General features: G+C 36.9%; 1 protein-coding gene across 1 annotated transcript in view; it reads right to left on the reverse strand.

Annotated features, from left to right (window-relative positions):
• RCL1 (RNA terminal phosphate cyclase like 1) overlaps positions 1 to 24,668 on the reverse strand; it is a 64,079-nt gene that overhangs the window by 15,436 nt on the left and 23,975 nt on the right. The window contains exons 3-7 of the mRNA XM_051987784.1: positions 21,012 to 21,187; positions 16,179 to 16,253; positions 15,120 to 15,244; positions 5,757 to 5,882; positions 148 to 304 (exon numbers count right to left, since the gene is read on the reverse strand). Of these exons, the coding sequence (XP_051843744.1) occupies positions 148 to 304; positions 5,757 to 5,882; positions 15,120 to 15,244; positions 16,179 to 16,253; positions 21,012 to 21,187 (659 nt within the window). The remainder of the gene's footprint in view (positions 1 to 147; positions 305 to 5,756; positions 5,883 to 15,119; positions 15,245 to 16,178; positions 16,254 to 21,011; positions 21,188 to 24,668) is intronic.

Below are 24,668 nucleotides of genomic sequence, written 5' to 3' on the forward strand. Positions count from 1 at the left end.
CCATGTCACCTTCGTTAATGGAAGGTGACAAGTTAACCTTCTGGACTTGAACAGCTTGGAAGAGAGAGAAAAGCATGATGGGAATAAATGTAGTGAGATACAGCCACACTGCCAACCCCCTTCCCCCTTGAAGGGCCAGTGACTTACTCTATAAATCTCTTCCAGCAACAGCTTTGCACAGTTCCTGCCAAGGTCTTCCGGGAGCACTGCTGTTCCCTGACCCTGGGGGTTCGAGGCCAATTCTGCACTGAGGAAGGTACCATTGGTGGTCTCAGCAACCAGCGAGAGCCCAAAGCCCGGAGATCTGCAAGCGTATACACACACACACAACACACACACACACACACACACACACACACACACACAGTACAATTTTGATGAGAGTTAATAAAACTGTCACAGCTGTTCCACAGCAAAAGGGTGGAGGACCCCCAAGGTCAAACAGTGTTACTCAAATTACTCGCCCTCTCTGGGCTTCAGCTTCATTTTCTATAAAAGGAAGTCGTGGCAGCAGATGATCCCCAAGCTCTAAATGCCATGACCGTATGAATTCTATATCCCTTTAATCCCCATCCCAAAGCTATCTATAGTTACATCAAGTCTCTTAATCAATTTCAAGGGTCTGCAGGATAATTTTTCACAGCGAGGTGTGAGAGGGTCCAATGGCTGCTTCCCCTCCCAGAAAAGCCCCCAATAGATTTCTCCATCTTCATTTCCCTCAGTGAAAAATATTCTCTTAGGATTTTCTGCGAGGTGCTGCAGCGGATAAAGTGCTGGGCTTGGAGTTGGGAAGTTTGTGAGTTCCAATATGGCCCCAGATGCTTACTAGCTATGTGATCCTGGGTTAAGTCACATAATCCTGTTTTCCTCAGTTTCTGTATTTGTAAAATGGGCTGGGGAAAGGGGTGATTCTCTAATATATCTAGCCAAGAATTGCCAAAAAGGATATAGTCAGGCACAACTGAAATTGATTTGAGAGAATGAAGAAGTAGGCCTTCTGATTTATGGTGGCGTAGTATTCTTTCTACCCCTCCTTCTCCCCCCCATCCCATTTAGTTTGAACCATTCAATCAGTTTACCCCTAATTTCAGTCCCAGCAGACTAGTGCCCAGAGATACAAATCCTACCAGAGAACAAGTCCCAGTTTGCTCTGGTCATACCTCATTGGCTACACTGGACTAAGACATTCCAACAGAAAGCTTAAAATAATTGCAATTGCCCACAACTTTTCATGAATAAAAGCTTATCTAACAGAGCTCTAATGAAGACTATTTAAAAGCGTCCCTGGAGATGACTCTTTATCTCTGTTAAATACACAAGATTTTTCATCAATTTATGTTTTCATATTAAAAAAAAAAAAGTGACTATAGAATCCAGAACAATTTGGAGGAAAGGGAGTTCTGAAGTTTTTGTTAATTAATTGACAATGGAATCCCTGGTATACCCTACCAAAAGTTACCAACTAGGTCCCCCCAAAATACTTAAGATAAGGTTTTATGGCTTGTTAGGAATGGGGTCCATTTGATGAAGGAGGCTGACTTCCAATATGATAATCACTTTCACCAGTGCAACTAGTCTTTAATTTATAATCTTAGAGGTGTGTCTGGGGCCATTGAGAAGGTCCTATCTTGTCCAACTTGACAAAGCAAGTATGTCTCAAAGGAGAAGCTTAAACATGCAGACAGATCTTGCTGATTCCAAGACTAGCCCCCTTCCCATTATTCCATGTTGCCACTTCTAGATTCACAATCAATGTTTAAGAACTTCATATGTAAAACTATGAGAAAAAGAGGGAAAACTTAGATTCCCTAAAACAGAAAAAAACTTTAGAGATCATCTAATTAAGTTTTTTTTAGTGACCAAGTAGGATTTATTTTTAAAAAATGATAATCTTTAATTTTCAAAATATAAGCAAAGATAATTTTCAACTGCACCCTTGCAAAACCTTGTGTTCCAAATTTTTTCATCCTTGCTTTCCCCCACCTCCTTCCCTATATAACAAATAATGCAACATATGTTAAACACATACAATCCTTTTATACATATTTCCACAACTATCACAAGCAAGTATTTTTAATCTGGTGAGTGTGAATTTGTTTTTTAAAAAATATTTTAGTAACTATTTTAATATAATTCTTTTGTAATCCTGTATTTTTAAATTTTATTTATTAAAAACATTATTTTGATTCTATCCAGCTCTAAAGAGAAGTGATGAACTGAGTACAAATTGAAGTATAATTCTTACTTCATTTTTCTTGCTTTTGGAAAAAAAAAGGGCTAATATGAAATGTTTTGCATGATTTCATATGTATAATTGATATCATATTGCCTGGAAGGGTGAGAGGAAGAGAATTTGGAACTCAAAATTTAAAATGAAAACAATACTAAAAATAAGTAATAAATTTTAGGAAAGGAAAAAAAAAAGAAATGGATGAGACTTGCAAGGAAAAAAAAATAATAGTATTTTGAGAAGGGATTTCTAGACTTTACCAAAATGCCAGAAGATCTCACAGGGGTCCTCAAACTACAGCCCATGGGCCAGATTCGGCAGCTGAGGACATTTATTCCCCTCACCCAGGGCTATGAAGTTTCTTTATTTAAAGGCCCACAAAACAAAGTTTTTGTTTTTTACTATAGTCCGGCCCTCCAACAGTCTGAGGGACAGTGAACTGGCCCCCTATTTAAAAAGTTTGAGGACCCCTGGTCTAGGACATTTTTAAAAAAAGGCTAAGAACCTTGAATGCTAGACCAATCCCCTCAGAACTAAGTTAGAACTAGAGAAGTAACTAAGTTGACTAAAAGTCTTTATTTAATATATAAGTAACAGGACCAAGATTAGAACCCAGGTTAGAGGGCCAATTTTAGCACTCTTTCTTCTCAATCTACCACACTGATATTTAGACAAGTTTTAAAATACTGTTTAACCTTATACAAATATTAAACCACATGGTTAAACAATTTTTAAAGGGCATTCATGAAAAAGAAGACCACCCGGTTTTAAGTACTCTATGAAACAAATATTTACCAAGAGCCCACCTACTGCCTGTATAACACTCGTGATGACAGATGTGGCCTGTCACTGAGGGTGACTTTGGATTCACCATCACGAGGGTTAAGACCATGGATTTAACACCCCAAAGGTTTTACAAAGAGGCTGCTAAAAAAGTCTTAGTGCTCAAACAAGACAGCACCACCTCCTTCTCAGGTCACCAAGCAGGCTCATTTCCTGACTACCAGGAGCACGTGTGTAAGCTGGCCCTGGAACAGCCAGCTGAGCCAAATACTTTTCAAAAACAGAACTGCAGCTGGTTTGTGGTGGGCCTTCAGCTTTTAGCAACGCCAAAGGCCAGACACAGGAGGGCCTTGTTCATTCATTCTCGTCATGCTGCTCCTGCCACCATCTTTCCCTTCCCTTTCCTTCTTTCCCTTTAAGAGGCAAATCATTTAACCTCTCTGAATTCAGTTTCTTCCTCTAGAAAATGAACAGCACAGACTATGAGGCCCTTCCAACTTTTAAAATGAGGGATCAATCTTTCTCCTCGGCTGGGTTAATTTTTTTTTTTTTTTTTTGCCAAGTCATCTTTATTGTAACAAAAATAATTGTTATTAAATTTCTAATTAAGTGAAACACTTATAAAGGGTAGGTTGAAGTTAGCTCATAGGGATCTGAAAGTCAATTATTAAAATTTTCTATGTGAGCATTTTCATCTCGGAAATTAGAATATATTACAGATCAGGATCTGATTTATTGTTCTGTTAATGTAGAGTTTTAAAATTTTATTTTATTTTTGATTTATGGAATAAAGCATATCCATAACAGTATAAAAATATAATTGCACATGAAACTGAAAATCTATTATGTATAACTTGCTATTTCTTTTAAATATATGATAAAGTTATTATGTAAATTTCTTTTGTTCCCTCTTGTTTCCTTCCCTTCTCTCACCCCTACCCTAGATAAAGCTATAATTAGACACAAATAAGAATATGTATGTAAAACTAATCTATACATACTTCTATTTATCACTTCTTTCTCTGGACACAAATAGTTTATACTCTCAACAAAATTTATGTAGCTATAACTTCAAGCGCGTAGTTATACAGTCTACAGAAAGTATTAGCAAGTAGGCAAAAAATGCTTTTGGGAAACATTCCATCAAGTTCTTTATTCTTCTGGGCAGTTGGACCACATGATTAATCTTTAAGATATCTTCCAGTTTGGACATTCTAAGTTCTGAGATCTTCTCAGCTGTAATTCTATGTTCCAAGGTTCCTTGTAGCCCTAACAGTCTATGTTTTAAAGTCTTTTCCTATGGTTCCTCACCTCCTGCTCAGAAGAGTATGTAGCTCCAATTTAGGTCCCTTACAAAAGACAAGGCAGGATTTTAGTTCCTTTTTTCCTATTAAAGCCTCCCATTTCACCTGATACGTTGCCTTATTCAATGGGAGCATCTTGGCTGGCCAACAGTTATTGTTGGATTGTGAATCTCTATTGCCTACTTAAAACCTATTGACTGAGTGCTGGATCCATCTGGATTTGCAGTCAGAACAGAATCCCAGCTCTGCCATTTGTGCCACTTTGGATACTTCCAAGTTTCCCTTTCCTTGAACTTAATTTCCTCTTGTGCAAAATAAATGGGCTGGACTGAAAGGGACTCTATCATCTCGAGTGATCAATAGATGTATTTAAGTCGAATGCCTATTAAATGCCTTCTACTGGTACCCAAGCTACACGGTGAACAAAGAATCCTAATATACTTAAGAAATGGTCCCTGCTGTCAAGAAATTTACCATCTAACTGGGTAGACAGGAGACCCTACACACACAGTTATGAAGTTTCAGAACTGGAATTCTGACTCAGATGTTACCGTTCAAAGTCTAATGCTATTTTTACCACGAAGAGACAACATCCAGAGTCTTACTGGAATTGTATACTCAGAACAGATAGAATTATTTTTCTTCCAGAATGATCATTGGCCTAAGAACCGAGTCCTAAGAACTCAGTCAAAATCCTGTCTACCAGCTATATAAACTAGGACAATCATTTCATATCTTTCAGCCTTTGCTTTCCCATCTGTAAAATGGGGATACCCCATGTCCTCTTCCTCAAGGGGCTGTCATAAAGAAAACACTCTGTAAACCTTAAATATGATAGAAATGATGTATGATTACTGACACTACCACCAAAAGTAATAATTATGACATTATTATATGAATAACACATTGTTATTATTGTTGTAATGATCACTGTTATGTTTTTTATAGCAACAGTATGGCACCCGTACCCTTGTCGCCACTTATACTTGAACTTCATCACCTCTCAAATGGAATGCTGCAACAGCCACCCAATTGGAACCCCTGCTTCCTGTTTTTCCCCTCTCTAATCAATTCTATATACACAGCTGACAAACTGATAATTCCCCCAAAAGGGGCGCATTTAGTTGAAGATTGATTCTGGACAGCTAGATAGTACAGTGGATACTACAACCAGCCCAGGAATCAGGAGGATATGGGTACAAATCCGGTCTCAAAAACTCATTAGCTGTGTGCCCCTGGACAAGGAGGGGAAGGGGGGAGAGAGGAGGAAGAAGAAAGGGTGGAGATTCTGAGACCAACTTCCATAGTTTATGCTTAAGAGACAAGTCCTTTCCCCTGTCCCCAATAATCTTCTTTCACAAGAAAAAACAAAGAAAATAATAAAAAGTTCATATTTTGAGGCTTTTTCCTCATCTCTGAATAGCATCACAGATACTTACTTTCCAGAATTGATCCCTTTCATGTGGTCTGTGTAAATATAAATATCGGGAATGAATTTGTTAAGGATGCTCCGAGAAGACTCCACGATGCGATTGGCAATCTGAGGCGACACTCGTACAGAGTAACTGCAATCTGAAGTTAAGGAACTGGTTTGCATGGTCCCAGAAGACAAAGGAGAAGGGGGAAAAAGTAGGGGAGAGAAGAAGGATGCACAGAAGCAGCAGAAAGCCCAGGATTTGTTTACATGCCCAGAGTTCAAATTCTGACTCTATTTCCTAGCTGGATGACTCCAGGCAAATCACTTTCTTGACCTGAATAAGCTTCCATCTTCTGCTTAGTAAACCATTGGAATGAATGCCATGGGGGGAAAGTCCAATCCAGAGCCAGCAGACATAAGCTTGCATCCTAACTTTGTGACCTTCTAGTATTTGGTTTCCTCCTCTATAAAATTAGGGGACTAAACTACACCAGGAGTGGGGAACCTTTTCTGTCAAGAGTTATTTGGATATTTATAATATCCTTCACAAGCCATACCAAATTATCAACTTACAGAATCCAAGCAGTGAGAAGCTACTGTACCTAATTTTTGGTTTATCATCACTTGGTGTTGCCTTACTTAACAATTGATTTTGTGGGCCTTATATGGCCTGCAGGATGGATGTTCCTCACCCCTGGACTAAATGACCTCTGAAGATCCTCATAACTCTAAATCCCATGACCTTCTTTTAGTGTAACTATACTTGGAAGCTGCAATAGCTACTCACCTTCTCACCCCAATGTGTCTCACTGGAATTCCTTAACAATTCAGGTCTTTGAACAATCCTTTAATGGTCATATCTGTCTTCCACTCCCCTGCAATTACTTCATTTATTTCAGACTATCTTGTTAATAGTACAATAAATAAAAAACTCATTATCAAACCACTCAGATCTTTAAGAAGATATTCTGTTCTTTGTCCAAACTCCATCTACAAAAGCAATGAATCTGTCACTTAAGGGCAAAGCCAGTATTCTGGACCAGACCAGTGGTCCACTCAGCTCATGATTTAGGATTGGGCTCTGGCAACATGTTTAAGGCAGATGGCCCTTTTTATGAGGATCTCAGAAGGTCAACTGCAGTATACAAGGCCTATCCCTGATGAAAAAAAGAGCTGACTACTCCAAATGGTCTGTCTAGTTTCTCCTTTCTCTAATCTATTCTATACATAGCCAACAAACAGATTTTTTTTCCTTTCCCAAATTTAGCTCTGTAGGGCTGATTTCAGAAAAGTGTGGAAAGACTTACATGAACCGATGCTAAGTGAAGTTAACAGAACCAAGAGAACATTGTATACAAAAGCAACATGGTAGCAAATGTGACAGACTTGGTCCTTTTCAACAATGCAGCAATTCAAGGCAACTCTAATAGACTTGGGATAAAAAATGCCATCTGCATCCAGAGAGAGAACTATGGAGATTGAATGTGTATTGAAGCATAGTATTTTCACCGTTTTGTTTTTGTTTGCTTGTTTTTTTTTTTTTTCTCTCTCATGGTTTTTTCCCTTTTGATCTCATTTTCTTGTATAACATGATTAATATAGAAATGTTTAAAAACATATTTCATCTATATCAGATTACTTGCTATCTTGGGAGGAGGGAGGTGAGGAATGGAGAAAAAATTGTAACACAAAGTTTTTTTTTTTTTTTAAATGAATATTAACAACAATTTATACATATTTTTGGAAAAGAAAATACTATTTTAAAAAATTAAGCTCTAACCATAACCCTCCCCTCCTTCCTATCTTTTGGTAGCTCCCTACTGAAAGACCTCTAGGATAAACTCAGTTTCTTAAACTGTGATTTGTTACCTAATATGGGGTTTCATAAATGAAAGTGGGAATCTTTTATAAACCTATAAACTTGAGGTCATACAAAAATTTTCTGGGTGAAAAGGCTGTAAGTAGAAAAAAGTCCTGGGGTAAAATACTCAATATGGTACTTAGTCTTTCTTTGTTTGGGATAAGATCTACCTTTCCCTCCTATTAGTGGGATGATACAGATGCTGCCTTGCCTCACACTTCTTTGCCTTCTTCTCCACTTGCCCATGATTCAGAGGATCTATGTGACGGTGGGCAAGTCACTGGATTTCTCTGGGCCTCAGTTTTCTTAATTACAAGATAAAACTGATACATAGCCCTAACACTTACTATTTTATTGGTATGAACTGGCAAATCACTTGATTGGAGCCTCAATTTCTCTTTCCTGTAAAATGGGAACTATAATATATTACTCATAAAGTTGTTGACAGCAATGTACTTTGTAAATCTTAAACTGTTACAAAAATATGAGTTATTATAAAGGGGGATACGACCCTGATTTTACCAATATAGAGAAATAAACCCCAGTTGAAGAAACGTCTACATTATACCATATTATTTGTTTTCCTATTTCCCTCACAACCTCATAGTGCTTTGTTAGTAAATGCTTGATAAATATTTGTTAATTGATTCCAAAGGCCAAGATCCAAAATGAGGAAAGAATTAAGAGGAATTCTTCAAGCCCCACAAAGTCTAGTTACAGCACATCCTTGGCCATAAGCAATTGCAGACAAACAGTCCCAGGCTTTATTCACATTATTTCCCCAAGGCAGGCATCTTATTTATAAAAGCCTAATTGAAATTTTTATTAGATTTTGAATCTCCATGATTGGTTGAGGCTACTCTCTTCCTTTCTTCAGGAAAAAACCCAGAGTAAAATCCTTTTTTTTTCTTTAAAATAATTACTTCAGATTTCCACTGTGCCTTCAGCTCTTTCCTGGTATTATCTTAGCTTATTATTATTATTTTTTTTGTTTTGTTTTGGGTTTTTTTGGAGGGGAGGGACAATCATGTAAAATAGAATCAATATTTTTGGCCTCTTTCTCTAGAGAAGAAACCGGAGACACAGATGAAATGTCTTGTTACAGGTCCTGAACTTCCTCAGTGTCTATCTCTTCCAGAAAATGGGTTTTAAGACTACCCAGAATTTGGGTAGTCCAGAAGATGGACTACCTGCATTCTAGGGGAAGGGTGGGGGAAAGGAGGAGATAATTTGGAACAGAAGGCTTTGCAAGGGTCAATGTTGAAAAATTACCCATGTATATGTTTTGTAAATAAAAAGCTTTAATAATAATAATAATAAAAACAAGAAGCAAAAAATAAAATCAAATCAAATCAAAACAAAACAAAACAAAACCAGAAGATAGTTTTTATTTCTCTGACCCACTAGAGCAAAGGATTCCAGGTAATTTTAATGAAAGTCTTATACTAACTCCTCCATGAAGCTTTTACTTATTCCCCTTGTTAATAACTGTCTCTCCTCACAGCTTACACATTATTGAGGCAGCTTGTGTAGTGTATAGGCTTGATAGGAAGATCTGAATTCAAATGCTACTTCACTTGCTATGTGACTGTTTGCCTCAGTTTCTTCAGTTTCTTCAAGTATAAAATAGAGACAATAACAACATCTTTCTCTTAAGGTTGTTGTGAGAATTAGATGAGATACACATATGCAGAATGTTTCTCAAAACTTAAATATTAGCTATTATTATAGTCCTTTGAGTCTTAGATCATATATTCACAGCAGCAGTCTTTGTGGTCACAAGCAACTGGAAACACTAGTTCCCATTAATCAAGGAACAGCTGAACATAATGTAGCAGTAGAGGAATGTAATGGAATATTGCTGCTATGACGAATATGAAGAATCCAGAGGAACAGGGGAAGACATATATGAAGTGATGAAAAGCCGAGAATATAATGACTCCAATGTTATAGTTGAAAATATCAAAAAATAGTTGAAGTCAGATTAATTGCAATGACCGGCTTTGGTTACGGATGACAGAGGATGAACATATGCTTCCTCTCAGAGAAGAGATCATAGGGTCTAGGAGATACAGTTGCAAAGGAACTCACAGGCCAATAAGTCTAATCCCTTCATTTTACAGAGACCAAACCCAGCCTGGAAACGTTAAGGGAATTACTTTAGTTCACACAGCTATCAAGTGTTGGAGATAGGATTTGAATTTGATTCTTCTTAACTCTTAGCCTAGACTCTATCTGGTTTTGTTTTTGGTGGCTTTTAAAAAGTTATTTATACTTTAGTGGTTTTCGTTTTTTGCTTCCAAAGATTGGGGAAAAGGAGGTTTAAAAAAAGGCATCAATTTTTTTAAATAGGGGAAGAGTATAGGCAAGTAAATGACATTCTGACAACTGCAGGAGTTCTTCATAGTTTCTCAAAAATCCAGTCAAGAATTGAGGAGCATCAGTATGTGTCCTTCCTCCTATTCTTTCCCACAATAGCATCTGGAAAGAGATCTGAGCCAGGAGAAGGAAGCTCTCTTTATGGAAATCAGGCCTCTGGGAAGCCCAGGGTCAGTCAACAAGGAGAAACATGATCAGATCACGAGATCTACTACTGCCTTCATCAGCCTCCACCCCAGCTTGTTTATCTGACATGCACTAGACCAAAAAGACTTTGTCCCAATGTTGCTGGTGCAATTCTATGTAGCAATAACAAAATGTCCTATTCTCTGTCTTCCTTCTCCATCTCTTCCTTTCTTTGCTGGTGCAATTCCATGTAACAATAACAAAATGTTCCATTCTCTCTCTGTCTTTCCTTCTCCATCTCTCCCTGTCTCTTTTTATCTCTGTCTCCCCTGCCCTCCCTCCCACTCTTTCTCTTTCTCTATCAGGCAGATAAGAAGGAGAATACCTGAATAAGAGGTCACACTACTATCCTGGCCCTGCCTTTAGCAGAAAACCAACATCTGTCCTCTCCGGGACCCAAGAGAACATTTTTATTAAAGCTCCAAAGAGGGGCAAAAGTTGAGAGAGAGGAGAAAATTCAGAGCTAAAAACCATAAAAGCAGCAACAGGTTAATTTCTGCCAAAACAAATCCTCAGAGAAGAAAACATACCACCAAGCACAGACCTAAATTTAAACCAGTCCTGCAGATAACCAGCCAAAAAGCTGACCAACTACACAGATATTCTCTCCCTCTCTAGTTCAAATAATAAAGCAAAACTAAATGAAAATGATTTTTTTTGGGGGGGGGGGGGAGGGGAGATTTGCTAAACTGAAAGTGAAATAAATATTCAGACAATGGTTGGCTACAACTGGCTTTACCATCTGAGTGAGGATTTGAAAGGCAGGACTAGGCCACTGCAGATGGCTACTAAGTTCATATTTCTGAAGGGTTTGAGAGAGGCTTTGAAAAATAGACTCTCCCATCAGCCTGAGATGCTTTAAATTTGATACTACCCACGTAACTAATTGGTATTAACTGGGTATCAATTGCCTGGGTATTCAAACTGACAGAAATCTACATCCATAAAATACTAATAGCCTACCAGGTGGGCAATAACAGATGTGTCAACTTAAAGGCTTTATGGTACTTAAATCACAAGAGTTAAGATTTAGAAGGAGACTTGGACCAGCAGTTTTAGCCTCCCTCACTTTACAGACGGGGAAAAATGAAACCCAAGAACGCACAAGGGATAAAGCAGGAGAGTGAGAATTCAAACACAGGGCCTCTGACTCCAAATTCTTTCACTTTGTTATGAATGGGCCACTAAGCAATTTTCCAACTGCCCTATAAACTAGCCGTTCAACAGTCATTAATCACCTTCTAGATGTAAAGACCTAAGCAAGGCCCTGAGAAGATGCAAAATTTATTTTTTTTAATTAAAGCTGTTTATTTTCAAAACATACACATAGATAATTTTCAACATTCACTTTTCCAAAGCCTTGTGTTCCAAATTTTTCTCCCTCCCTTAGATAGCAATCCAATCTATGTTAAACATGTGTAATTCTATACATAATTCCACAATTATCATACTGCACAAGAAAAATCAGATCAAAAAGGAAAAAGAATGAGAAAGAAAACAAAAAGGGTGAAAATACCATGTTGTGAACCACACTCAGTCCCCACAGTTCTCTCTCTGGGTGAAGATGACTCTCTTCATCCCAAGATCATGTGGAACTGGCCTGAATCATCTTATTGTTGATGCCCATCAGTTGGAGAATGGCTGAATAAGTTATGGCATATGAATATTATAGAATATTATTGTTCTGTAAGAGACCAGCAGAAAGATTTCAGAGAGGGTTGGAGAGGCTTACACGAACTGCTGCTAAGTGAAATGATCATTATACACGGCAAAATAAGATTAGGTGATGATCAGTTGTGATGGACATAGCTCTTTTCAACAATGAGGTGATTCAGGCCAGTTCCAAAAGACTTGTGATAGAGAGAGTCATCTGCATCCAGGGAGGAATATGGGGACTGAATGTGGATCACAACATAATATTTTTATTTTTTTTGTTGTTGTTTGTGCTTTTTCCCTTTTGATCTGATTTTTCTTGTGAAGCATGATGAATGTGGAAATATGTTTAGAAGAACTGCACATATTTAAACTATATTGGATTACTTGCTGTCTAGGGAAGGGAGGGAGAAAAATTTGGAACACAAGGTTTTGCAAGGGTGAATGTTGAAAACTATCTTTGTATATATTTGGGAACATAAAAAACTATTATTAAAAAAAAAAAAAAAAAAAAGACGTTCCCTCTCCCTCTTTTGCACTGAGGTCCTTAATATCATCACCAAGTGATGATGGCAAAGGCATCTAAGGGGTTTTTCAGTGGTAGATCACATAGTCAGAAATCCCTGGACATAGACAATTTTAAACAATTGCAGTTCTTAACTATTCCAAGTCTACCTGTTATTATGACACCTGGTGGCAGTCAGCGACATGACGGAAGCACTCCTCCTTTTTTGAGAAGCTGAGGCCCCCTGTAAGTGACAGCCGCTTCATGTGTACTAGTTAATTAGACAAAATATATTTTGCTAAAAATCTCAGGCAGGCCACACTCCACAATCAACTGACCAGCATATGGATGCTTGGGAATAGCAGGGGGACAAAAAACATTCTACAAATGATTTTAAGCTAATATGAATTTTTAAAAATCCCATTACAACAAAACTCAAAGGACCTCCAAATGATTTTTACCAAAACAAGATTCTGTAATAAGAAAGACAATATTTGCTAGAAATCACAGTTCTAGCCTACTTGAGGATATAACAGAATGACTTTCTAGCCTTTTTGTACTAAAATAGCAGAAGAAAATCTGAACCCTAATGGATAAGGAAAGATTATGAGAACATTAACCTTGCCCATTTCTCTCCTCTCAGTTACAATGTTATTTTGTAACTTTTATAGAGTTACAAGAAGGACTGCACATGTTTAACCTATATTGGATTACTTGCTGTCTAGGGGAAAAGGGAGGTGGAAAGGGAGAGAGAAAAATTTAGAACACAAGGTTTTGCAAGGATGAATGACAAAAACTATTTTTGCATGTGTTTTGAAAAATAAAAAGCTATTTTTAAAAAATAAAAAAAAGAAGTTCCCTCTCCCTCTTTTGCACTGAGGTCCACTGAGGTGTAACATTATGACCAAATGATGATGGCAAGGGCATTCAAAGATTTTTTCAATAGCCCTGACCTCTCCTTCTGTGTTTGTTGAGTGACATTTTCCTAAAAGTAACTTTTTCAATAGTGAGTCACATAATCAGAAATCCCTGAGCTGTTTCTTTAGGAGTTTATCTGATATTTAGGATGTTTTTATGGACTTTGAGGTAAGAAAAAGAATGAAAGCAAAGCTAGATGGATACTTAAAACAAATGAGTCAAGGAATTGCTAGTACATTAACAGGTCAGCTTACTTCTTTTTCCTCTTAAGAGAAAGGATTCTTAGAGGCCTTCTCCTTCCTAGATGGACTTAATAAAGTCCCTTAGTGCTCTTAAAAATTTTTTATAATCAGGTATTTTCCTTAACAATGAAATGGTTTATATGAATGAAGATAAAGTATTTGTTACAAAAGATGTTACACAGAATTTGTCAACATTAGAATTAAAAAGCCACAAGCTAGAACATAGAAATAAATAGTCTGATCACATACAACACGTTTTTCTATAGGAGAGACCTAACCTGCCCCATGGTGACTAGTAATCACTCTTAGGAAAATATGACTCACAAACACAGAGGGAGAGGCCAGTGCCAGAACCAGAGATTACATTATAAGCAGATATTATCTCACAGCATTTAGAAGGAAATAACCTTGCAGAACACCTAGTCCAGCCCCTCCCATAAAAAGAGCCCTGTCTAAGCCTGAAGAATAACTTGCTTCAAGCCAAGCATCTGATGAGTAACTGAGCTGAGATTTGAATCTGGGTCCTCCGATTACAAATCTCTATATCACCTCATACTGCTTCCCTTCTTTACAGCCCTAAATTATAGTTCCGCTACATTCAGAACCAAGAAAAAAGCCCATAGAAGAAATCTGGGTCAATTGCCCATGACAGCCACATGTCAGTAGAAGGGTTGTGAACTAAAATAATATTTTAAGTACGCTCCCAGCTCTAAAATTCTACCATGATAACCAATCTACATAGTTAACTTTGCTAGGAAAATCAAAGTGAACAGAATCCCACCCACTGGGGCATCTGGATCCAAGATAGAGACTTTGGACTGTGATAGAGTGACAAAATATGTCCAGTAGGGGGAAGTAGAAGAGAAAAACCATTGTTCTTAGATTCCAGACACTTGGGTTGTTAGCTCCCATTTTAATAGGCAGAAAGGGCCCTTGGCAATCAAGATCAACAGTCTAATTTTACAGATAAGGACTCTGAGACCCCTAGTGACCAAAAGACTCTCTGGCTCACACAGGAAGTAATCAGAATTAAGATTCAAATCCACTTATTTTAAGGGAGATGTAGGTCTAGAATTATTGTTTACATCATTTTTTAAGAAGTTACGCTATTAATGCTTACAAGGCTAGTATTGTTTGCACAAAAGTTTGTGATTTCCCCGCAAAAAATAGCAATGAAATTACTTCTACTGAATAAGCTTTTTGTGTCATCTTATAATAAAAGCTGAAAAAATCCCTTTGTTACTATTCATAAAGATAACTTTTTCTATATGTATCCTTGAAAAAGAGATATCAAGAAATCATGTAAGCTTGTCATCATTTGAATGGTAACAGTAAATGTGTTTTAAAAAAAAGTTCTGCTGTTGAAATGGACCTTTGTTTTTACCTTAATTGTTTATCTAAAACATTAAAAAAGATTTAAACCCATGCCCTCCAAGTCAACATTTCTTCTACATCTAACTAGATTCTAAATCAGTAGTCATTCAATTCTCTGGGTCTCAATATTTTCATATGCATATTGGGAATAGCAATATTTGCTCTACCTTCCCTGTAGATTTGTTGTAAAAGGAATGATTTCGAAATTTTAAAAATACTCTACAAACATGAGGCGCCATTATTATTGCTGCCAGATTAAAAGGATACGCCATTCCTCGGATACGTTTGATTTTGCCAGGGTCTGTGAGCTGAATGGGTTTCAACAGTTTCCTCACAGGACAGGAAAAGAAAACTTCCCCTCCTCCTCCTGGGGGCATTCCTCGTCGGACAATCTGGATGCAATTTTGTGGGAAGAAGAAAAATAAAAAAATATATTAATGGAAAGAAGGGAGAAGGAATTTTTAATCTAAAAGAAGAGAAGATAGGATGGGGGAGAACGGAGTATGATAGGGCTGAACTTGGCCTATTTGGCTCCAGAGGGGAGAAATAGGAACAATGAGTAAAAGTTAGAGAGAAGCAAACTTAGGCTCAATGTAAAGTTCAACGGACTGCTTCAGGATAGAGTTGTCTCCTCTTCAGTGTAGATCACTGAACAAAAGCTAGATGACCATTATTAAGTCCATGTAGGAAGGAAAAGGCCTCTGAGGAGCCTTCCAACTGACATTCTGGGAGAATACTTTATAAACTTCATGATTGGACCACAGAAGGACAAAGACAAACTGAATTATGTTCAAAGGAACAGAGAACCAAGGGAAGACAACATAAGAAAGTGAGAAGGCTGGGGAACATATGATGAGATTCATTTAACAAATTGGGGACATTTATCCTTGGAAAGAAAGACTTAGTGAAAGGAACTATGAGAGCTATATCCAAATATGTGAAAGGAAGGGGGCTAAAGTCAGCCAAATTTTCCTTTCTCTGGGTTCCCCATTATTAGGGTATCTCCAAACAGAGACTGGATGACAAGCTGAAAGGGATGTTATGACTTCTGACATTCTTTCAACTCTGAAATTCCCCAATCTATCATAATTATAATGTTAAGAAGTCAAAGGATCTTATTCTTCAATTTTACTTTTAAGAGAACATAATAGTTTACTTCAAATAAATTGATCATAAGAGGGAAAAACCCACTTGAATCAAGAATGAAGCAAAAGCTATAAGACATTATGACTGATGCAAATAGGGTAATATATTCAAGAAGCCTTCCTTGAGTAGATGAAAACAAATTTAAAAATAAAGAAGAACTTATAGCTCACTATTTATTACCTTAAGCTCGAACGAGTCGCCATCAATTCCAAATTGTTTCAATAAAGGAAGAGCTGTTGCCTTCAGAACATCCACCTATAAAGTGATTTTCAAGAAGCTTTCATTAGGTTAGGGAGATATAGAGGAACAACAGATGATATAATAAATAAGCACGAATAAAAAATAAACAGTTATTATTTGCTTACTACATACCACATGCTGTGCTGAGGGGCTTGGAATAGATATGAAGACAAACAGACAGAAATAGTATGGAATAACTGGATGGAGAGCCAGCCTCAAAAACCAAGGAAATTTGGGTTGAAGTCATTAACTATCTCTATAACCACTTAACCTTCACTCTGGTCAGAACCTCAGAGTCTGGTCCATTGGCATAGCCTCCTAGATCCTAAGATAGCATCAAGGTCACTAAGAATTATCAAAGTTATCCAAGAGGATGGGAGCCACACTTTACCTAGATTTTATTAACTCCCCTAGTGCCTTATAAAGTAAGTTGTATATGTTTGCTAAATAAATAACTCAAATTTCTATAAAGGTTTAAGATTCGAAAAGCCCATTGAATGGCACAGTAAAACTATCAAGTCCATATTTCAGAGTTGGGGAAACTGAGTCTCAGAGAAGTAAAGTAACTTGCCTTTGACCACCCAGTTTGAGTTGTTAGCTTCCATTTTAAGAGGCAGAAAGGGCCCTTAGCAATCAAGATCAACAATCTAATTTTACAGATAAGGACTCTGAGACCCCTAGTGACCAAAAGACTCTCTGGCTAACAACTCTCCAGGTTAAACAAAGAGGGATAAATAAAGAACAATTCACATAATTCCAAGGGACCTGGAGCAAGGTCCCACATGTGTGGGTGGTCCCTTATGGAAAATTAATGGGAAGACATGAATCAGAGACATACAAGATGAGCAACCTTCCCAAAAAGAAGTGAGCCTTGGGAGAGACAGAAAAGCTCTGCAATTGAAAAATTAACTCAGGAGGAATCTGAAGTAGCCTCAGAGCAATTAGGTGGCAAAGTGGACAGAGGACTGGAGCCAGGAAGAACTGAATTCAAATCCAGCCTCAGACACTTACTAGCTGTGTGATTCTAGGGAAATCATTTAACCCACTGGAGAAAGAAATGGCAAGATCACAAAGAGTCAGACACGACTGAATGGCAATGACACTGTCTTCATACAGGATCACAGAACTGGCACTGGAAGGCACATCAGAGGGCCATGACACTCCTTTTACAGATAACAGGATGGAGAAGTTCAATAACTTGAGCCATTTCTAAACTCATTTCCTGATTCCAATCCTAGTGTTCTTTACCACAAGCTGCATCACCTCAGGGACACAAGTAAATAAAGTAAGTAAAATAATACTAAAATCAAGAGGGAAAGAATGCAACTAAGTAGATCAATTAAAGCTCCAGAGAGGAGGGGGCAGCTGTGAAGCGTGCTGGGCAAGGGGAATGGCTTGTGCAAAGGCATGGTGATGAGAGAGGGGATGCTAAGTACAGGGAACAGCAGGACCCGAGTTCAAGTCTGCTTCTTGCACTGATTGACTGTAGGATAATGGGAATGTCACTCAAAGTCTACCTCTCAGACAATTACTAAGATTAACTACTGAGTCACAGACAAGAGAATCTGTGTTGGTGGAAGGAATTCCAGAACTGCCTATACTGAAGAAAACCATAAATTCTTTCAGTGTTTGCAATATTAATAAGATTAAACAAAAAAAATTTGAAAAGGGGGTACAAATGAAGTAATTTTGTTACTATCTTTTCAGATGTCAGCCACTTAATAAAAACCCCTCTATTTAATAGAAATTTACAATTTCAAATACAATCTTATTCTTTATATACTAGGACACTTTTGGCATACTGATGACTGTTAAATTCTTAAGAATGAATAACTTTTATCTTTATTATTTTTAATTTTTTTAATAGTATTTTATTTTTTCAAATACATGCAAAAGTAATTTTCAACATTCACCACTGCAAAATTTTGTGTTCCAAATTTTTATTCCTACCCTCACAAGACAGCAAGCAATTTGTATAGGTTAAACATGTGCAGGAATACTTTTTTTAAAAATCAAATGAAGGTGGCCTAGCTGTACCAGATCTAAAATTATATTATAAAGCAGCGGTTACTAAAACCATCTGGTATTGGCTAAAAAATAGACTAGTTGATCAAAGGAATAGGTTAGGTTCAAAGGACAAAACAGCCAGTAACTTTAATAATCTAGTGTTTGACAAACCCAAAGACCCCAGTTTTTGGGATAAGAATGCATTATTTGACAAAAATTGCTGGGAAAATGGGAAATTAGTATGGCAGAAACTAGGCATTGACCCACACTTAACACCGTATACCAAGGTAAGTCAAAATGGGTTCATGACCTAGGCATAAAGAATGAGATTATAAATAAATTGGAAGAGCATAGGATAGTTTACTTCTCACACCTGTGGAAGGGGAAGGAATTTATGACCAAAGAAGAACTAGAGATCACTACTGACCACAAAATAGAAAATTTTGATTATATCAAATTGAAAAATTTTTGTACAAACAAAACCAATGCAGACAAGATTAGAAGGGAAACAATAAACTGGGAAAACATTTTTATAGTCAAAGGTTCTGACAAAGGCCTCATTTCCAAAACATATAGAGAATTGACTTTAATTTATAAGAAATCAAGCCATTCTCCAATTGATAAATGGTCAAAGGATATGAACAGACAATTCTCAGACGAAGAAATTGAAACTATTTATAGACATATGAAAATATGCTCCAAATCATTATTAATCAGAGAAATGCAAATTAAGACAACTCTGAGATACCACTACACACCTGTCAGATTGGCTAAGATGACAGAAAAAAATAATGATGAATGTTGGCAAAGATGCAGGAAAAGTGGGACACTGATGCATTGTTGGTGGAGTTGTGAACAAATCCAACCATTCTGGAGAACAATCTGGAATTATGCTCAAAAAGTTATCAAACTATGCATACCCTTTGATCCAGCAGTGCTACTACTGGGCTTTTACCCCAAAAAGATACTAAAGAAGGGAAAGGGACCTGTATGTGTCAAAATGTTTGTGGCAGCCCTGTTTGTAGTGGCTAAAAACTGGAAAATGAATGGATGCCCATCAATTGGAGAATGCTTGAGTAAATTGTGATATATGAATGTTATGGAATATTATTTTTCTGTAAGAAATTATCAGCAGGATGAATAAATAGAGAGAGGACAGAGAGGCGAGATTTATATGAACTGATGCTAAGAGAAATGAGAAGAACCAGGAGATCATTATACACTTCAACAACGATACTGTATGAAGATGTATTCTGATGGAAGTGAATTTCTTTGACAAAGAGAAGATCTAACTCAGTTTCAATTGATCAAAGATGGACAGAAGCAGCAACACCCAAAGAAAGGACACTGGGAAATGATATAAACTACTTGCATTTTTGTTTTTCTTCTCGGGTTATTTATACCTTCTGAATCCAATTCTCCCTGTGCAACAAGAGAACTGTTCAGTTCTGCACACATGTATTGTATCTAGGATATACTGTAACCTATTTAACATGTATAGGACTGCTTGCCATCTGGGGGAGGTGGTGGAGGGAGGGAAGGGAAAAATCAGAACAGAAGAGAGTGCAATGGATAATGGTAAAAAATTACCCTGGCATGGGGTTCTGTCAATAAAAAGTTATTTAAAAAAAAAAAAAAAAAAAGGAATACTTTTTTTTTCTCCAGTTCATTTATATATTTATTTGTTTTAGGATAGCTTTTTATTTACAAGATGTACATAAGTATGGGTAATTTTTCAGCATTGACAATTGCAAAACCTTTTGTTGTAAGAATAATTTTTAAAAGATATCTAACTTCAAAAACTTTCAGTATACAAACATATCCAAGTTTTAAATGCTTCTTTCTATCATAAAAATAGATATTTATTATTTCTCCAGGCCACTTTGGGAAATTTCCATGGGATAGAAATAAGATAGGTCTATCGATGTGTGAGTACAGGGCAGTCAGCATTATACAGAGACTGGCAACCCAGTATCTACTACTTAGGGTTTTAGTCTTTCCTTTTCCCTTGCCCAGTTTCAATCAATGAGGGAAACTAACAATACTTATAAAGAACACAATATTTTATGGAGAGGGGCCTTAAGAATTATCTATTCTAATTTTCGAAATAAGAACCTGAGGTTAAGCCAAGACAGAAGAGACTTATCAAAGTCACACAAACAATAAGTGACCACACCAGGATTTAGTCCCACTTCCTATTTCCCAATCCTGCCATTTCCTCAACTTCTCAGCTATCTGCCTCCAATGACTGGTTTTACTGTCCAGGTTCACCTGTTCCCATAAGTATGCAGAACAAAATAATCTCAAAGTGAAAAACAAGAACAAAAACAAAAAATACCACACTAAAATAAAACTGTTTCCTAGGAAATTTACCTTCCCTATTTAATTTTAGTTAATTTTTTTCCTTTCATCCTGTGTAAATAAATATGCATATAAAACAATTATACATAAAACATACATATACAGATACAAATACATACACATACATGTGTATGCACATACATGTATGCATATATTTACATATACATACGTGTACATGTGGATGAAAGTAAGCTTGCTTTTGTATTTATTTGTTGTCTCTCCTTTAGATTGTAAGCCTTTTGAGAACAGGGACTGTCTTTTTGCCTCTATTTGTAACCTCAGAATTTAGCACAATGCCAGGCACATAGGTGGCAATTAATAAGTGTTTACTGGATGACTGGCTGGTTGAAAAGAATATCTATTATTCTTTTAATATCTATCTATTATTAAACTCTTGATACTTACTGAAGGGTCGATCTGGTCATTAGTTATGCCTCGGAGAACTGCTTTTAGTGGGTGCTTCATAAAGGGGGCCAGGCAAAGGAGACTCTCCAGGTAATACCCAATACTCCGATGGGCACTGCAGTCATGTTCCACTGATCCACCATACAGGAGCCCAGGCTGGTAATATAAGGTAGTTCCTTAAAGCAGAGAGAAAGAAAGAAATGGTGAGTAAGGTCAAACAGCCTTAGGTTGCAGAGGAAAGGAAGAGTAATAAGAACTCACACTCATAATATGTTTGACAGCTTTAAAAGTGTTTTTTCTAAGTTTAGAAAAACTGCACATGTTTAATTTATATTGGATTACTTGTTGTTTAGGACAAGGGGTGGAGAAAGGGAAGGAGAAAAATTTGAAACAAAGGGTTTTGGCAAGGGTGAATGTTGAAAACTATTTTTGCATGTATTTTGAAAAATAAAAAAACAATTAAAAATTTTTAAAATAAAAACAGAAAGTATTTTCCATATGATACTAAAAGAAGGCAATAAATCCAGGGAGAAAACCTAATTATAAAAAGAAAGAGGATGCTCTAAACCCAAAGAAGCTCGGTTTTGTCAGCTTTGTTACTTAGTCCCTGTGTGGCCTTGAGCATGTAGTTTTAGGTAAGCTACATGATCTCTAAACTCCCTTCTGGCTCTAATCTGCAGTTGTGACAAATAAAACATGTTATCTCCCCCTATTACAATAAAAATTCCTCAATAGCAAGAGTTATCTTGTCTTTTTATTTATAGCCTCAGTACTCTGTTCAGAGTTGAGTTTAATAAATGCTTTTAAAAGTAAGTTATTCACCCAACAACAGCAATTCACATTTACATAGTAATTTAGTGATTACAAAGCCTGAGGTTCCTCAGCTACAAAACTGGATTTAAAAAGCTAAAGACAAAAACAAAAACAAAAAAACCCTATGAAATAGGAAGCACAAAAAAATGTTTGTGGGAGTCCATTTTGTAGGTGCAAGAAACTGGGAAATGAATGGATATCCATCAACTGGAGAATGGCTGAATAAGTTATGGAATATGAATGTTATGGAATATTATTGTTCTGTAAGAAATGACCAGCAGGATGATTTCAGAAAGGCCTGGAGAGACTTACATGAAGTGATGCTAAGTGAAATGAGCAGAACTAGGAGATCATTATACATGGCAACAACAAGACTAGAAGACAATCAATTCTGATGGACATGGCTCTCTTCAACAATGAGATAATTCAGATTAGTTCCAATAGTCTTGTGAAGGAGAGAGCCATCTATATCTAGAGGGAGGACTGTGGGAACTGAGAGTGGTTCACAACATAGCATTTTCACTCTTTTTGTTGTTGTTTGCTTGCATTTTATCTTGCCTTTTTTTTTAGCTGGTTTGACTTGATTTTTTTTTTGTGCAGCACGATAATTATATAAATATGTATGCATATATTGGATTTAACATATATTTCTACCATATTTAACATATATTGGATTACTTGCCATCTAGAGGAGGGCATGGAAGAAGGGAGGGAAAATTGGAACACAAAGTTTGCAAGGGGTAATGTTGAAGAATTATCCTCGCATATGTTCTGAAAAATCAAAAGCTTTAATAATAAATAAATATTTTTTAAAAGGAAAAAAAAAGAAATAGGCAGCATAAGTATTATTAATTCCATTTTACAGAAGGGGACACTGAGTCTTAGAATTATAGAAACATCAAGGTTCATACAGGAAAAAAGCATTTCATTTGGAGCCAGATTTGGGTTTAGGTCCAACACTTTTACGTATTAACTTTGTGACTCTGGGCAAGTCTGAAAAATGAGAATAATACTTTAATGTTCCCTATTCAGAGGTCTGGCAGGAATAGCACTGTGTAAACCACATTTTACAGATGAAGCAACAGGCTCAGAGCACATAGCCAATGTCAGAACTAGACCCCTTGACTTCAAGCTCATTCCAGGTTACATCTCAGTCCAAAAAAATGACTCATTTCTATCAAGCTCTGAGGATGATGGTCAAACCCTCCCTGAAATTTAATACAGAGTACTGATACTAAGTTTCTCTTCAAGCCACCTGCATCCCTGGAGTCCCGCCAGAGTACAAGACAGATACCAGCCGAGCTTCCCTCTTCCCCACTTGGCACATACATTATTTCAGACTTTGTGACTGTTGTTCTTCCCGGGCTAGTGACCTTCTCAAACCCCCACCCACTTAGCTGGCAGCCTTGCCACAGAAAACAGGTAATCACAAAGGTATAATTGTATGAGCCATTTGCACCTCAAAGAGATAAAGAAAAAAAAAAAAGGAAAGGAAAAGGAAGGATTTACTGAGAAAGAATTCTCCTTCACTGAGTGTCTACTACAAGCAATGTCCTTGATACTGGCCAGGGGAGGGCAGATGGGGATAAGGCAGAGAAATATTATTAGGAAGACTGTCAAACTAAATGAGGAGGCAGCATGATACAGGGAAGAAACACTGGCTCCAGATTCGAGAACTCATTTCAAATAGAGACATAAAAACAGAGTTAGTGATCATTAAGAAGAATAAATGGAATTAAAAGGGACCCTATGGAGGAATTTATGACCAAAGAAAAACTAGAGAACACTATTGACCACAACATAGAAAATTTTGATTATATCAAATTGAAAAGTTTTTGTACAAACAAAATTAATGCAGACAAGATTAGAAGGGAAACAATAAACTGGGAAAACATTTTTACAATCAAAGGTTCTGATAAAGGCCTCATTTCCAAAATATATAGAGAATTGACTTTAATCTATAAGAAATCAAACCATTCTCCAATTGATAAATGGTCAAAGGATATGAACAGACAATTCTCAGACGAAGAAATTGAAACTATTTATAGACATATGAAAATATGCTCCAAATCATTATTAATCAGAGAAATGCAAATTAAGACAACTCTGAGATACCACTACACGCCTGTCAGATTGGCTAGAATGACAGGAAAAGATAATGGGGAATGTTGGAGGGGATGTGGGAAAACAGACACTGATACATTGTTGGTATAATTGTGAACACATCCAGCCATTCTGGAGAGCAATTTGGAACTATGCTCAAAAAGTTATCAAACTGTGCATACCCTTTAATCCAGCAGTGTTTCTACTGGGCTTATACCCCAAAGAGATACTAAAGAAGGGAAAGGGACCTGTATGTGCCAAAATGTTTATGGCAGCCCTGTTTGTAGTGGCTAGAAGCTGGAAAATGAATGGATGCCCATCAATTGGAGAATGGCTGGGTAAATTGTGGTATATGAACGTTATGGAATATTATTGTTCTGTAAGAAATGACCAGCAGGATGAATACAGAGAGGCTTGGAGAGACTTACATGAACTGATGCTAAGTGAAATGAGCAGAACCAGGAGATCATTATACACCTCAACAACGATACTGTTTGAGGATGTATTCTGATGGAAGTGGACCTCTTCGATAAAGAGAGCTTTAATTGATCAAAGATGGACAGAAGCAGCTACACCCAAAGAAAGAACACTGGGAAATGAATATAAACTGCTTGCATTTTTGTTTTTCTTCCTGGGTTATTTATACCTTCTGAATTCAATTCTCCCTGTGCAACAAGAAAACTGTTCGGTTCTGCACACATATGTTGTATCTAGGATATACTGTAACCCATTCAATATGTA

The sequence above is a fragment of the Antechinus flavipes genome, chromosome 1 (assembly GCF_016432865.1).
Source record: "Antechinus flavipes isolate AdamAnt ecotype Samford, QLD, Australia chromosome 1, AdamAnt_v2, whole genome shotgun sequence".
Classification (NCBI taxonomy): domain Eukaryota; kingdom Metazoa; phylum Chordata; class Mammalia; order Dasyuromorphia; family Dasyuridae; genus Antechinus; species Antechinus flavipes.